General features: G+C 40.0%; 1 protein-coding gene and 1 long non-coding RNA gene across 2 annotated transcripts; one reads left to right on the top strand and one right to left on the bottom strand.

Moving 5' to 3' along the window:
* Positions 1–3,295: 3,295 nt before the first annotated feature.
* Positions 3,296–11,154, bottom strand: LOC145435912 (dolichyldiphosphatase 1-like). Its single transcript, XM_080313177.1, has 6 exons — positions 10,960–11,154; positions 10,536–10,636; positions 8,416–8,597; positions 6,838–7,021; positions 4,923–5,050; positions 3,296–3,518 (listed from the first exon to the last, which is right to left on the bottom strand). The coding sequence occupies exons 1-6, from the start codon at positions 11,021–11,023 to the stop codon at positions 3,482–3,484; spliced, it is 696 nt and encodes a 231-aa protein (XP_080169303.1). The 5' UTR covers positions 11,024–11,154; the 3' UTR covers positions 3,296–3,481.
* An 88-nt stretch (positions 11,155–11,242) lies between these two features.
* Positions 11,243–12,327, top strand: LOC145435913 (uncharacterized). The gene is made up of 2 exons (XR_013914104.1): positions 11,243–11,526; positions 11,762–12,327. It is a non-coding gene; the product is annotated as an uncharacterized LOC145435913 (long non-coding RNA).
* Positions 12,328–12,769: the final 442 nt, after the last annotated feature.

Raw genomic sequence — 12,769 nt, 5'->3', positions numbered from 1 at the left:
AATAGATGGGATATAGGCTCGATATGACAAAGTCTTCAGAGCCGATGAGCCATCCAGGACATGAGTAATTATAACAGTTGATGAATATGAATCAAAAAAAATTAAAAAATAAGGAACGAAAAGAAAAACAACATACGGTATAATGGAACAATTCGAAATACAATGCAAATACAATTAAGCGGTAGTTAGAGATAAGACAATGAAAACATTGTTTTTTTCAAATGCACAAGAATCTAAATCATGGAGATAAGGTGGAATAACTTATTCCAAGTAGGCTATCTTGACACCAATAAAATTGATTGAATTTTGCACTAGACTGGTAGAGTGGTGTTGCACAGGCAGAGACAAGTTATAAGAAAATCTGGTATGATGTTAGTGCAGGGGTTCTCAAAGGGTGGGCCACAAGAGCATTTGAGGTGGGCCACAGAGCTATTTGGAAAATTTTAGAAATAATGTAAGTTTAGCAATATTTGATGTGTTAATCGCTAAAAAAATTAATTCATATTACTTGATTATACGTAGGCTACATAAAGCTTGTCATCCGACTCTGATGAGACGTAGTGGTACGTATGGAGCCAGCATTTCAAGTCTAAAATGGGAGGCAGAAACGGCGGCTTATTCCACTGGCTATGACTACATATGGCTAACAGCAACTAAACTAATTCCGCGTATATAATACCTGGAAGGTAATGCTGAAGTAACCAAGTATTCCGGCAGGGTCATAATGTCGTATGCCATTAAAAGGGGTGTGCAATAAACTCGGAATGAAGTGTAACTGATGTATAGATTTATTGTACTTCGGCAGGTCGTATTATTGTAGGTTAAAAAAAGTGCCATAATGGCAAATTATTAGCAACTTCTGGTGGAGGTATACTGCACCACCGCAACGAATAGTAATGGATTGGGGATTCGGCGAAGCGCATTAATATTTGCAGTCTGTTTAAAATGTCATGCCTGGAAATCAATGTACATAATGTGAGAGTCACATGAATTGATATAGTAACACTGGATGGAATATTCCGACATCGCAACTTCAGTACGTGACAAACAATGTACATTGTAGGCTATACAGCATGCATATAATCTGAAGATCTTTCTCCACTCCTCTGTAGTACCCCGTTCACCAATGAATTGTTTGAAGCTGGCTCAGACTGATTATACCATTCCCCTCAATAGTGGAACTAAAATTCCAATCACACAGTGTATGCGGGAATCCGATCATTGTGTTTCGCGAAGCGAATGGAGCAGCGGACGATCATAAAGTACTCAAAAGTTTTAGCATATGATCTACCAGAGCCGTAACTGCCGAACCATAAACCCCCAATCATGAGAGATAGAAGGGGACCAAGATTATTTCGTTGGTCGTTTGTTGGAAGATATTCATTGAACTTGAAAATTTTCGCCGCGCTTAGCGCGATTTCATGCTCCAACATGTTTATATTTTAATTTCATCAGTGAATAAGAAGAAAAATGCGCATATTTTAGAGAAATAGGCATATCGGCGCCGTCGATTACCACGCATTGAACAGGATTATGAATTTAAGATTAGAGGTGGGCCACAGCACATATTCAACCCGGAAAATGGGCCACGGCAAAGAAAGGGCTGAGAATCCTTGTGTTAGTGGGTATCTGAAGGTATGTTGAAGAGATTATCAAAATATAGTTGCAAATCACCCTGATATGATATAGCTATGAATAAACTTCATTAGGCCTCAAATTTGAAAATGTCTTCCACCTTCAATATTCCGCTGATAGGCAGTGGCTTCAATTTGGACGTAATTTATCCTTGCTTAGTTGAAACTGGAAATATTTGCTTCAAGTAAAGGAATTATAACCGCAGCTATGGGTAAGTTGTTGCATTGCTACTCGCGTCCAAGAGGACTCGGAAACCCAGTCAAAATGATATTAGAGTAGGCTACCGCGAGGAATCGAGTACGTACAGAAGACCATGGTTAATGGAGAGGATTGGCAAGCAGAAACGTTTTCAAGCGAATCCGACTTTCCCAACCTACCCTACATAATTGACGGAGACGTGAAGCTATATCCGAGAGCTGGGCCAATTACCGATACCTTGCAAGGAAGATTGGAATCTACCCGGATGGTGAGCAGGAGGAACGCCCGGCCGATATGCTGCAGGGTGTGATTCAAGATACTATGGGAGTTTCATTTCATTAACAATTTCTATCGCCCAGAGGAAGACGAAAACGCTAGAAGTCTCTAAATCGGTATGTTTAAAAAGTATTTAAAGACACGCCAGTTCTTGCTTGGCGACAAACTCAGCTACCTTGATTATGCCCTTTTCGAAACCTTCGACAATCACAGACACTTTTTCGAAGATATATTCGACGACTGCCCTGTCATCCAAGCATCGCAAATGGAGAGATTCGAAGCCATTGTACGAATTGATGCATCCTACTTGAAATCCGACCGGTTCAGTATATTCTCAATAAACGGCCCACAAGCCCGGTGGGATGGAACTTTAATGACAAAAAGTAGCTGATGACGACTGAAGTAATCCTCATGTTATTGATCTGGTATCATGTGAACGTATGATATATCGCAACAAAGAATATATTCATATTGCCTAATTTATCACACGGAAAAAGCTTTTCGAGAGCATTCAGATGTTATACCGTTATCATATTTTGTCGTCATCATTGGTTTATTAGAAATATTATCAGTTCCTTACACCACAACAATGCGATACAATGAAAAGATAGGAAGGTGTCGAAGCGACTTGGAGTACTCGATCAGACACCCACCTTGGCCTAGGCGATGTAAAGAGGAGGCATGCACACTAGATGAAAAGTTAAGAAGATAGTATTGAAAAAAGCAAGCGACAAATTGGGGTGACATGTCATGGAAGGCGAGATCGATGCGTCAGGTCGTGGTCCGGTAATCTTGAGGATGGACTAGTATTTATCTAGTAGTAATTGCTTGTATTTCGACTTGAGTGCACTGCCTCACCTGACCGCACGTCACTGTGACTCTACAGCTCTAAAAGTTGAGCGCTCAAAACATCTAAACTGCCTGCTGTATAAAACCATGCAACCAGCGACATCGAAGCCGTAGCATGTGTCAATAGCCCAGCACAGCCAGCAATTGTCGCATGCCTGAGCCAATGCTCATTTCTTCCTCAAGTATAATACACAAATACATATGTAATAAAATCACCACAGCATAATCCGAGCACAGCTCATTCAGATTCTGTGGTTCAACTTCTGAGAGTCTCAAATGACCTATCTGCCTGATAGAACCCATTTTCGCAACACCACAACGCAAAACACGTTACATGTGAAGTACCATAGCAGCTTCTCCTATTCAGTGCTGATAAAATGAATGTGTGCTCACAAAGAAATTAAAACTACATAGCAACCGAAACTTAGAACAGAGTAATCGCTTATTAGGATAATCAACATTGGCATGCGATTCCGTACAGACTATTTATGGTCTCGCTGTCCAGGCAGAAGGTACGAGCCGGTCATTGAGACTTGTTCTGCAATTGCCTCAGTCTTGATCTGCAACATATTAAAATAGGTAGCTTAGTTATTCGAGAAGTACTCAAGATCAATACGGTAACAGCACTTTGTCAGCCCCCCCCCCCCAAAAAAAAACGTTGGTCTTGGGCCCACATAGGGTGATAAACCAAACTTGAAATCTTGTAATTTTCTTCGCGCTCCTCGCAATTCAACATGGCTTCATTTTTAATTTTAATATAGTAGCGCCCTTCTCAATCTCATCCGGAATCGTGTGCTCCTAACGAAAGAAATTTGTTTACGGTACATTTGGGCGATTTCAATACATTTTCACTATTTCCACTACCGATACAATCGACAATCCTGAAGGGGGAAAGAAATAACAGCATGCAACATAGTGACTTATATTAATTGGCCCACCCGAAGATGCATTATCATTTATAACTTGCGCTAAATTTTTGAAAGCACTCTCTCCATGAACCTAACCGGTGAATCTGATCATATGGGCTGATGAAGGATAAATATTTGAAAGTAATATCTGATACTGCTACTATTAATTACGGAATTCATTCGTGAATCTGAAAAATTTTTGCGCTCCGCACGACAATATACAATCCCAGCAACTATCCATGACATTGACAGTCGCGATTTCGATGCGTACAATAGGCCGTTGTGAAAAGTAGAATAGTTCAGAATTCACCAGGAATGGATATGGACTGGACAGATTGACATAGGTATTTTGCGTCCAGTTAGTTCATTACGGCTATACCCTGGAATGCGGCCTTGGGCTTCATAAGTAATCGAAATACGGCCGTGATTAGCAACTAGGTTGCCTACCTCTGTATTAGATGTGCTCTTTTTGACATGACGATATGTGCAGGGGAGGACAGGGGGGGGCGCAATTTTTTTGACCATCGCCAAGGGCGCGTGTCCAAAAAGGTTGAGAACCGCTGACTTATACTATAAATACGTTTTTAAGCACTACTTAAAGCTGTGCATTCAATTATTAATAGTAAACAGTTGGCATTTATGTGATATCACGGACTCGCTAATTGACAGCGCAGACGGTGGGCGTTTAAGCATTTTGTATGGGGTGGCGGCCACCCCATATTTGTGTCGTAACTCGGCGCCTATGCCTACCAATCTAGGAACCGGACGCTTCATCTCCACCATCAAGCTATCTTGTCAGTAATCCGTAACCCCTTGACAAAATCAACTTTTTCTAACTACTCGAGTAATCTTCAGATCTTATGCTTCGACTAGTTTTGAAATGTCTTGGAAATTGACACTTCTACACATAATCCAGTAGTAAGTCACGACCTTACCTTTACTTCTACTTCAGTATGAAAGCTCACTACTTTGACCAAATCTGACGAGAACGACGTTTTACATTCAGTCAAAACAACTCACAGAAAGCTTGTCACGGAGACGGACAGAGGTGCTTACCGGGATTCCTGTCGCGACGTGGTGTACTCGAACCACATGATGTTCGGTATCAAGGTGGAGTCTCGCACCAGAAATAATTCGGCGATTCTCGTGTTGGCAATGGTCGGAAAGAAAGGCGTGAAAACAAGCTGAAAACGCATGAAAATTTGACATTAGCATGGAAGCAAAGCGCAAAATTTTGTCGTAAGTGCAACCAAGAAAAGTTGATTCCACCGGGTGTATCAACTGAGCAAAGAGTGACAGTTCATTTCAATGAGACAAAACGGTTCATTTGAGTGACACATTGACAAGTGCAGATTGAAGCGTTGGAGCGACAGAGATTGTTGTTGAAAATTGTTTTCAGAGCAGAGGTGGTCAAGTACAAGAAGAACGCTGTGAAATCGCAATTTCCAAACCGAGCCAAAATACTTCAGGGTAGAAGTAGAAATTTAAAAATTACTCGAAGTAAATAGTTTCAAAAAGAAGTGGCTGTTATGACAGTTATTCTAATAAACGTAATGCTGACTTTCTCACAACTACTTCCTATTTTTCAAATTCAAAGAGTAAAAATAGTAGTTCGAAACTACGATAGTAGAATTGGAAGTCCGGGTTGTAATGACTCGACTCGAGTCGTAGTTTTGTGATGACTCGTCCTGAGTCGAGTCATATTTTCAAATGCCTAAAATGACTCGACTCGAGTCAATTTTTGAATCAATCGACTTGTACTCGAGTCATTGCGCATGACTCGAACCAAGTCATATGACTTGAGACTAGGACGCCCATGACAGACATTTCGTTGTAACTTCTAAGAATAGTAAAGTCACCACACTATTGGTGTTACGTCTATTATTCCTGATACTTGGAGTTGGAGAATAGGTCTAGAAACAGTTAGTTCTACGGAAAATTACGATATTATGAATGCGAGCCATTCTATATCACTCAAGCAGAGTTGTAAAAAATGGATTGAATCGAATTGAACTGAAATCTGAACAGTGACCAATGACCATAATGACTCGGACTCGACCCTCTACTAGCCGACTTCAACTCAGACTTGACTCGGTGGTGAATTGATAATGACTCGACTTGACTAGAGTCAAAACTATAAAAGAGAGATTGAATTGTGACTCGGGAACCTTGTGACTTGCTGAAATCATACAGTTACCACTAGAGTTACTTGCCGTTTTGATACCATTTTACAATGCGGAAACCTTGAAACGTTGATTGGTCATATCACAGCATAAGAAGCATGTAGTAGAAAGCTACACACGTTAGTGGAAATAACATATCTGAGAAGTCGTAATCAACCCAAAGTTTGTTTGTGGTATTTATGGTGTTTGTCGACTACCATGGTAATTTAGAAAAGGCCAAGTTACTTCATTTTTATTCCGTAGATACCGACTTGTAGCACGGCCCACTTATAGGCTTTTTATAAGACACTGCTTACACTGATGATATGGCGAGGAGGGGCCTAGATAAACCTACAACACTTGGGTAGGAATTATGGAGTCGGACTTGAACCCGCAGCAACCCATTGGTCTTGCAGCTGTGGATCATACCACTTCGCTATCTCACCACCATCAACACACAACATTGACACAGGGATTAATGGGAATTCTTTTGACCACGCCTATTCCATATCACTTTGTGATCGACCCACAGCATTCTCACAAAGTGATATGTAATAGGTGTGGTCAAAAGAATTCCCATTAATCCTTGTGATGTAAAACTGGCATTACATTCTTTGTGGTCGCATAAAAGGTATGTATTTCAACTTTCCACATCATGTATATATGTTATGTCGTCATAATGAGTATTACTAATGCACTAATCTTTCTCTAAATCACCACCAAGAAAAATTGATTCTACCGGATTGATTCCACAACATTCCCATTACATCTATATGATACGAACTTTCAATAAGATATGCATAACTCACCTGTGTAAGACCAAACCACAGCACCGCAGTACTACAACCAATTGCAAGTCCCCACATGACTTGAGAAGTCGTGTGATAAAGTAAGTAGACGCGGCTATATGAAACGCACACGGCAAATGCCACGCAGAGGAAAAACATGGAAACTCGCCACAGTGTGTCTAATGTACTGTTGTTTCGTTGCGATCTGAAAAATACAACGAAAAATCGTAAACATTGCATGTCAAAATCAAAGTAAAAGAATCATGCAGACATCAAGGTTTGGCGAGAAATGGATTTAGTCCTAGGAAAATGGCTTAAGTAGGTCAGGCAGCAATGATTTAGTCCCAGACTAAAACAAGGATCAACATTCGCTTTTCTACGGAACCAGGATTGAAATTACGACTCGACCAATTGCAAATGCTATGATCAGAGATCAAATTAGTCAGCAGCAGTACGAGTAGAAGTAATGCCAGAAATTTCTACTCAGTTACAAGGATGCAGCAAGTATCGATTTCATAACATTTCAAAACTACTTCAAATGGAGTAAGAAATGAAGGTGTCTGTCGCGAAAGTGCTCAAGCAAGCAGTTTCAAGAAGTAGATGGGTCAAGTGAAGCCATGCTTTTACCAGATAATAGTCGGTGATGGCTTGTTTCAAAATTGTAAGATGTACCTTCGTGACTGAATCACACAATGGGTGTAATTATTGATTACAGGATGACAATTTCGCTCCTTAAGTGATGCAAACGTATCAGAAAACTTCTTCATACTTTCCAAAATCAGACGTTTAAAAAAGTATGCAGTCTTTTCTACAAAACTGTGAAGTAGATAGAAGCGGGCGCAGTCGAACAACATAACCAGTTGGGTAGGCAAACCCAACTCGAGTAATCTAAAACAGTGAAGCTACTTCGTTGCTGAACACATCTGTATACTGGCTGCATGAAAAAAGCAAGTGATTCTTGATACACAACAAATTAAAATTCCTTGTTGGAATTGTGAGCATAACGATTTTCTGTGTCATTGAATAAAAGCATTAAAACTTCCCCTGAAGCTTGATTCAGAACAGGCAAAGGCTACAAATTCTGCCATGGGAAAACATTTGTTGGATAATTCTGTTTATGCGAAAAACTATTGTGTTGAAAGATTCCGTGTTGTCGGAAAAGGCCGTTCACACTTTCATTTTGGTGCCTTGGAGTCAACTTTTATCAAAATAGGCCAATCACGCTACATTCAGCGTTCTCTCCAGCCTGATTACTCAAAAATTTCATGCAGGTGACATATTTTACGATATGATTGATGATACACAATGCTCTTCCCAATTCTCTACTAGTTGCTGACGATTACCCCTGACGAGTGTCAGCCGAAAATATTCGGGTTCACTGAATATACTATTCAATTGTATATTGAAGTTCTGTACCTCCAAGAAGTTTTTATAATACTCTGTACTGATAATTTCAATTTAGAATTAGAATTGAAATAAGTCTGGTGCTCATATTTGTCCTGCCGCAACTTCCGGTAAAATATATCAGCTAGGTACTCACCACCACCACCTTGATCATTATTTATCTTGAATTGCCAGGTACAGCTATGAAATACTCACCTGAAGTAAATAAAAAGTAGCAGATAGGTGACAAAGAACCAGACGAACTGAGAATGAGCGGAAGGCCATCCGTAAATATTGGAGAGATTCTTGTGCGGACCCTGAGGTCTGGCTTCTTTCACTACATGCTTCAGTATCTGGTTGAAGATCTCGTTCAAAAGCTGACCGATCAGAAATGTGATCTGGAAACGAAATTCCGAATAAACAATTAGCTGGAGCAAACTGTCAGAAGATCTGTTCCAATGGATCTATAGAGACGGTCGAATATGGAAACCATACAATCTAGCAAACTATAAAATCTTTAAAACAATTAAAATACTTCCCCAATTAGTGTTTTTCAACGATATACCATTTCTTACATGGTGGAATTCTCGTGCACACTTAAACAAATTTATACACATTCAGTTTTGGCCAATACTAAGCGATGTCATGTCACAATAGTCAGCGTCAGTACTAAAGTAACACTGTAAATTCCTACTCAATTACAAGTAGAAATATCGTCGCGATAACATAGTCATGCCAAAGTTACATTAATTTGTAGCAGAAAATGACGTAGATCCTAATATTAGATTCCATCAGGGAATTATTAGTTATTCGGAGGAGAGGACTATACTTTAGAAATTGCGCGTTGAATCGTTAAGACTATTATATTCAGTTGCCATGATACTAGGGCTAGGCTATGTTGACCATTTGTTATGACAATTCCAATCATAAAATTGAAGCATAGCCTACATTACATAGCATCTAAGAACGACTTACTTTCCAAAATTCAAAGTGTAAAAAGTAGCCTGAGTGATTTTGCCTGAGAAATGGTCAAGTAAAAGTGATGTGGAAGTATTGTAAAAACAACACCACTTCAATAACTAGCATTAGGCAAAATCCACTAGAGCAGTGGTTCTCAAACTTTTTTTGACACGCCCCCTTGATGATAGTGAAAAATTCTGCGTCCCCCATACCGTCATAACAAAAAATATTGAAAAGTGCAACCAGAATGTTAGCCATCCCAATGCCTCGTTTGGTAGCATCGAAAGTGTTTGGCTTTTGAGACACTTCACAAATATGAAATATTACGATTATACACAAAGCAATAATTAGGAACCAGAGGTAGATCGCGCACAGCCCGAAAAACTTTACAGGTCAATATTTGTTAGATATAATCATGTGCAATGGTAGCACGTTGCACATAAATATTTTAGCAATTTCGGTGCCTAATTCCGTTTATTACCCCACTTGAGCCCAGCTAAATATATAGCTGATTTACTTTTTAAACAATCTACGCCTATCGTTTGTTGCAGAGTTGAACAGGAAGATATCCTTTTCACCAAGTTCATATCATGAAGATTTGTGATGATGTAGGCTAATTTGATGACAGTTCAATCACTCTCTCTACTAATCAAAATTATGCTAGGTTGATATAAAAATCAACTCATAGGTCCGCCAAATAAGATTTTTTTGTTAAAGCAGCAATGTAACAAATTGTACCATACAAATAAGCATTGCAAACTTGGTAAAAACCAACTGACATTTTAATGGCGGTCTAAAAATCAATAATTTGCTTGTAACTTATTTTCTATACATTTTCAGGACAAATTTCTATTGAGGTGAGATAGAAACATGTTGCTTCCACAGCTTTCAAGTCCAAAACTAGCTTTCTAGCATAAGCGGTTATCAAGATATGGCAAAATTGGCTATTATCGGCTCGCTCTGTGAAATTGCACAGTCACTAGAGGGTGCAGGAAACTGATACGATGATAGAAGTAATTCATTCAAGATTTGGGACCAAATATCGAAGGCACTTTTCAAAATTCAAAATTTCCCTCTTTTCACTCCACCCTATTCCACCCCCTCCCCCTGAGTGGGCATGCCCCTAGTTTGAGAACCACTGTAGTAGAGTATTGGTCATCGACTCAAAACATAATTTGACTTGGTACCACCAACGAGGCCATGATTACGGTACAGCGAAAATGACAGCATTTTTAGTCAGCAATCACAATTGGGAAAATATCACAGGAACATTAGAACATATAGAACACATATACATATACATGGAGAACATATAGAACAGACAATCAGGCAATCAGTTTCAGGATATTTTCAAGCAGACTGATCCTTCAACTTACCGTATGAATCTCCCGTCTGAAGTAGATATGTGTAACAAACCCAACCAGTATAAAAATAGGCGACAGACTGGAGTATGCTAAAATCTTGCCGATATGATCACCTGTGAAATAGGAAAAATTGAAATACATCCATGATAACTTGTGACATAATCAAACAATAAGCGTAGCACTGCGTACACATTGAAATTGAAAATAAAATATGCTTATTCCTGGATTCACCGAGAAAAGCCTGATTGGAAATGCATCTAATAAATGCATTTTCTATCGCAACGATATGAAATAGCACCTGTATGGTACAGTACACGTACAGGCTGTGCCCGAACCATTTAACATCATATTCTATTATGGAGCAATGATTGCCGTGATTGGTATCTTCATTTGAATCTTTTACGATTATATTTGTGCACAGTAATTGACATATTACCTTTAGGATATTCCACATGCGTGTGGGAAACACTTTTCCAATTCAAGTCGTCCTCGTTCCCCATGTTATATCCACAAAAATGCAAAACTTGATCAACCAGATCCCGCGCTATGCTCTTCAAGCAAGCTTACTCATATTTCATTGCACTGCAACTAACTCGCAAGCAATGCAATTTTGCGAATCTGTAGTCAATCCGGACCTGCAAACCGGAGATACTTCGAATCCGGTAGAATTATGCAAATCTATGTTACCATTCATTGTAAAAGTCCACAAGAAGTCGTTAGGCCCATTTACATGACGGTTTAAGTCAGCTTCGAAGCTGACTCGTCGATCCGACTCTCTCGTATTCGATGAAGAGAGAAAGGCAAACTGCTTCAAGTCGACTCGAGCCTCAAGCTGTTGTGTAATGTGGTTTACGATCGGCTTGAGCATTCGGCCATCGGCGTCCGGCGATTTTCGTTCGACGGCGCTGGGTTTTGCCGCGCGGGCTATTGGCATCGTAATTCGTGTTTTTCATCTGATGTTGAGAAATTGGGCAAACATGGCAAGGAAAAGTGGGGTTACTTTGTAAGTGCTCGCTTGTTTACGATGGAATATATATGTAGTACACCAGTACCGGTAACTGGTGTACCGGTAACCGGTGTAGCAACCGTGCTCATTTACGGCAGTATTATTAGCGATTCCCTATGTGTTCTTTGTTATTTGGCTGCGACGCTTCGATCTGTAGTAGCCTAGTTGCTGTCATCAGCTACATAAAATGGCTAACAAGGTAAAACGTTGCATCTGTATTTCTACTTCTCAGACTACAGTTCGGAAGAGATGTGGATTGTACCGGTACTACAATTCGACTACGACATGCATAGTGAACTGATGGAAGAAGCGGCCTTGCAGTGTGCTATATCGATACGGGAATACATGAATACATGAACGATTGCTGCATTTCCTACATACTGTTCCACTGGATAAACTGATGTGAGCGCGCGTGTGATGGGATGGAGCTGGTGTCTCTCCCGGGAGGGTGATATGGAGATTTGTGACTCTCCTGGTGATGACGAAGCGCAGCGGTGTTAGGATTATTGCTTTGTTTTTAGTTCTAGGTTCTGGGTTATAGTGTTCTGCTGATATGATGCGGTCGTGCGGGTGTTCACACGATTTTCAGCTTGCCGTTTTGGTCTTGTATTCATGGTAGCCTATGTGTTTGTGAGGGTGCTGAAATTGGCACTTCTCAAAGTTTAATTGGTGGGTAGCAATTTAGTAATAGTGCTCTATATTGCTCTTTATGACAGTTTTTATAGACATTCTTGGTATTGTTGACTTCCTATTTCGTATATCATGCCGACAAGATGCTTCAATAAAATCTCTGCAGTAGTTGTTATATCGTGACTCTTGAGTCACCGGCATACATGGGGTAGTCTGTTACAGAGGAGCGGCCGAACAACTAGAGGCCACATGGGGGTTGCAAGTGGGTCACTTGAGTGTTAATGACCTTATTTTAATCGCATCGACAAGTGATGCCTGAAATATCAAAACAGTCGTTACTCCCGCCTATACTCCACGGCCCATTTTCGTTGACGCCGAAAAGGCTAGCTGACAACTTATACTTGTTGTTTTCCTCTACAATCATGATATAAACAAGATTATTTTCCTCTACAAATATCGATGTTATGAGTATCTCATCATCCTCGTTAATTTCGAGGATAAGAAACGTTTCAGAGTACGACCAAACACACATTGTCGTCGTACCTTTGCCCACCAAACTTACTACGAATATATATTTGTAAGGGGTAAAGCGACACCGGGTCGTCCACGA

Source organism: Botryllus schlosseri, chromosome 3, assembly GCF_051294905.1.
Source record: "Botryllus schlosseri isolate E-star chromosome 3, Bs_hap1, whole genome shotgun sequence".
In the NCBI taxonomy this organism is placed as follows: domain Eukaryota; kingdom Metazoa; phylum Chordata; class Ascidiacea; order Stolidobranchia; family Styelidae; genus Botryllus; species Botryllus schlosseri.
This window is presented reverse-complemented; position numbering and strand designations above follow the sequence as displayed.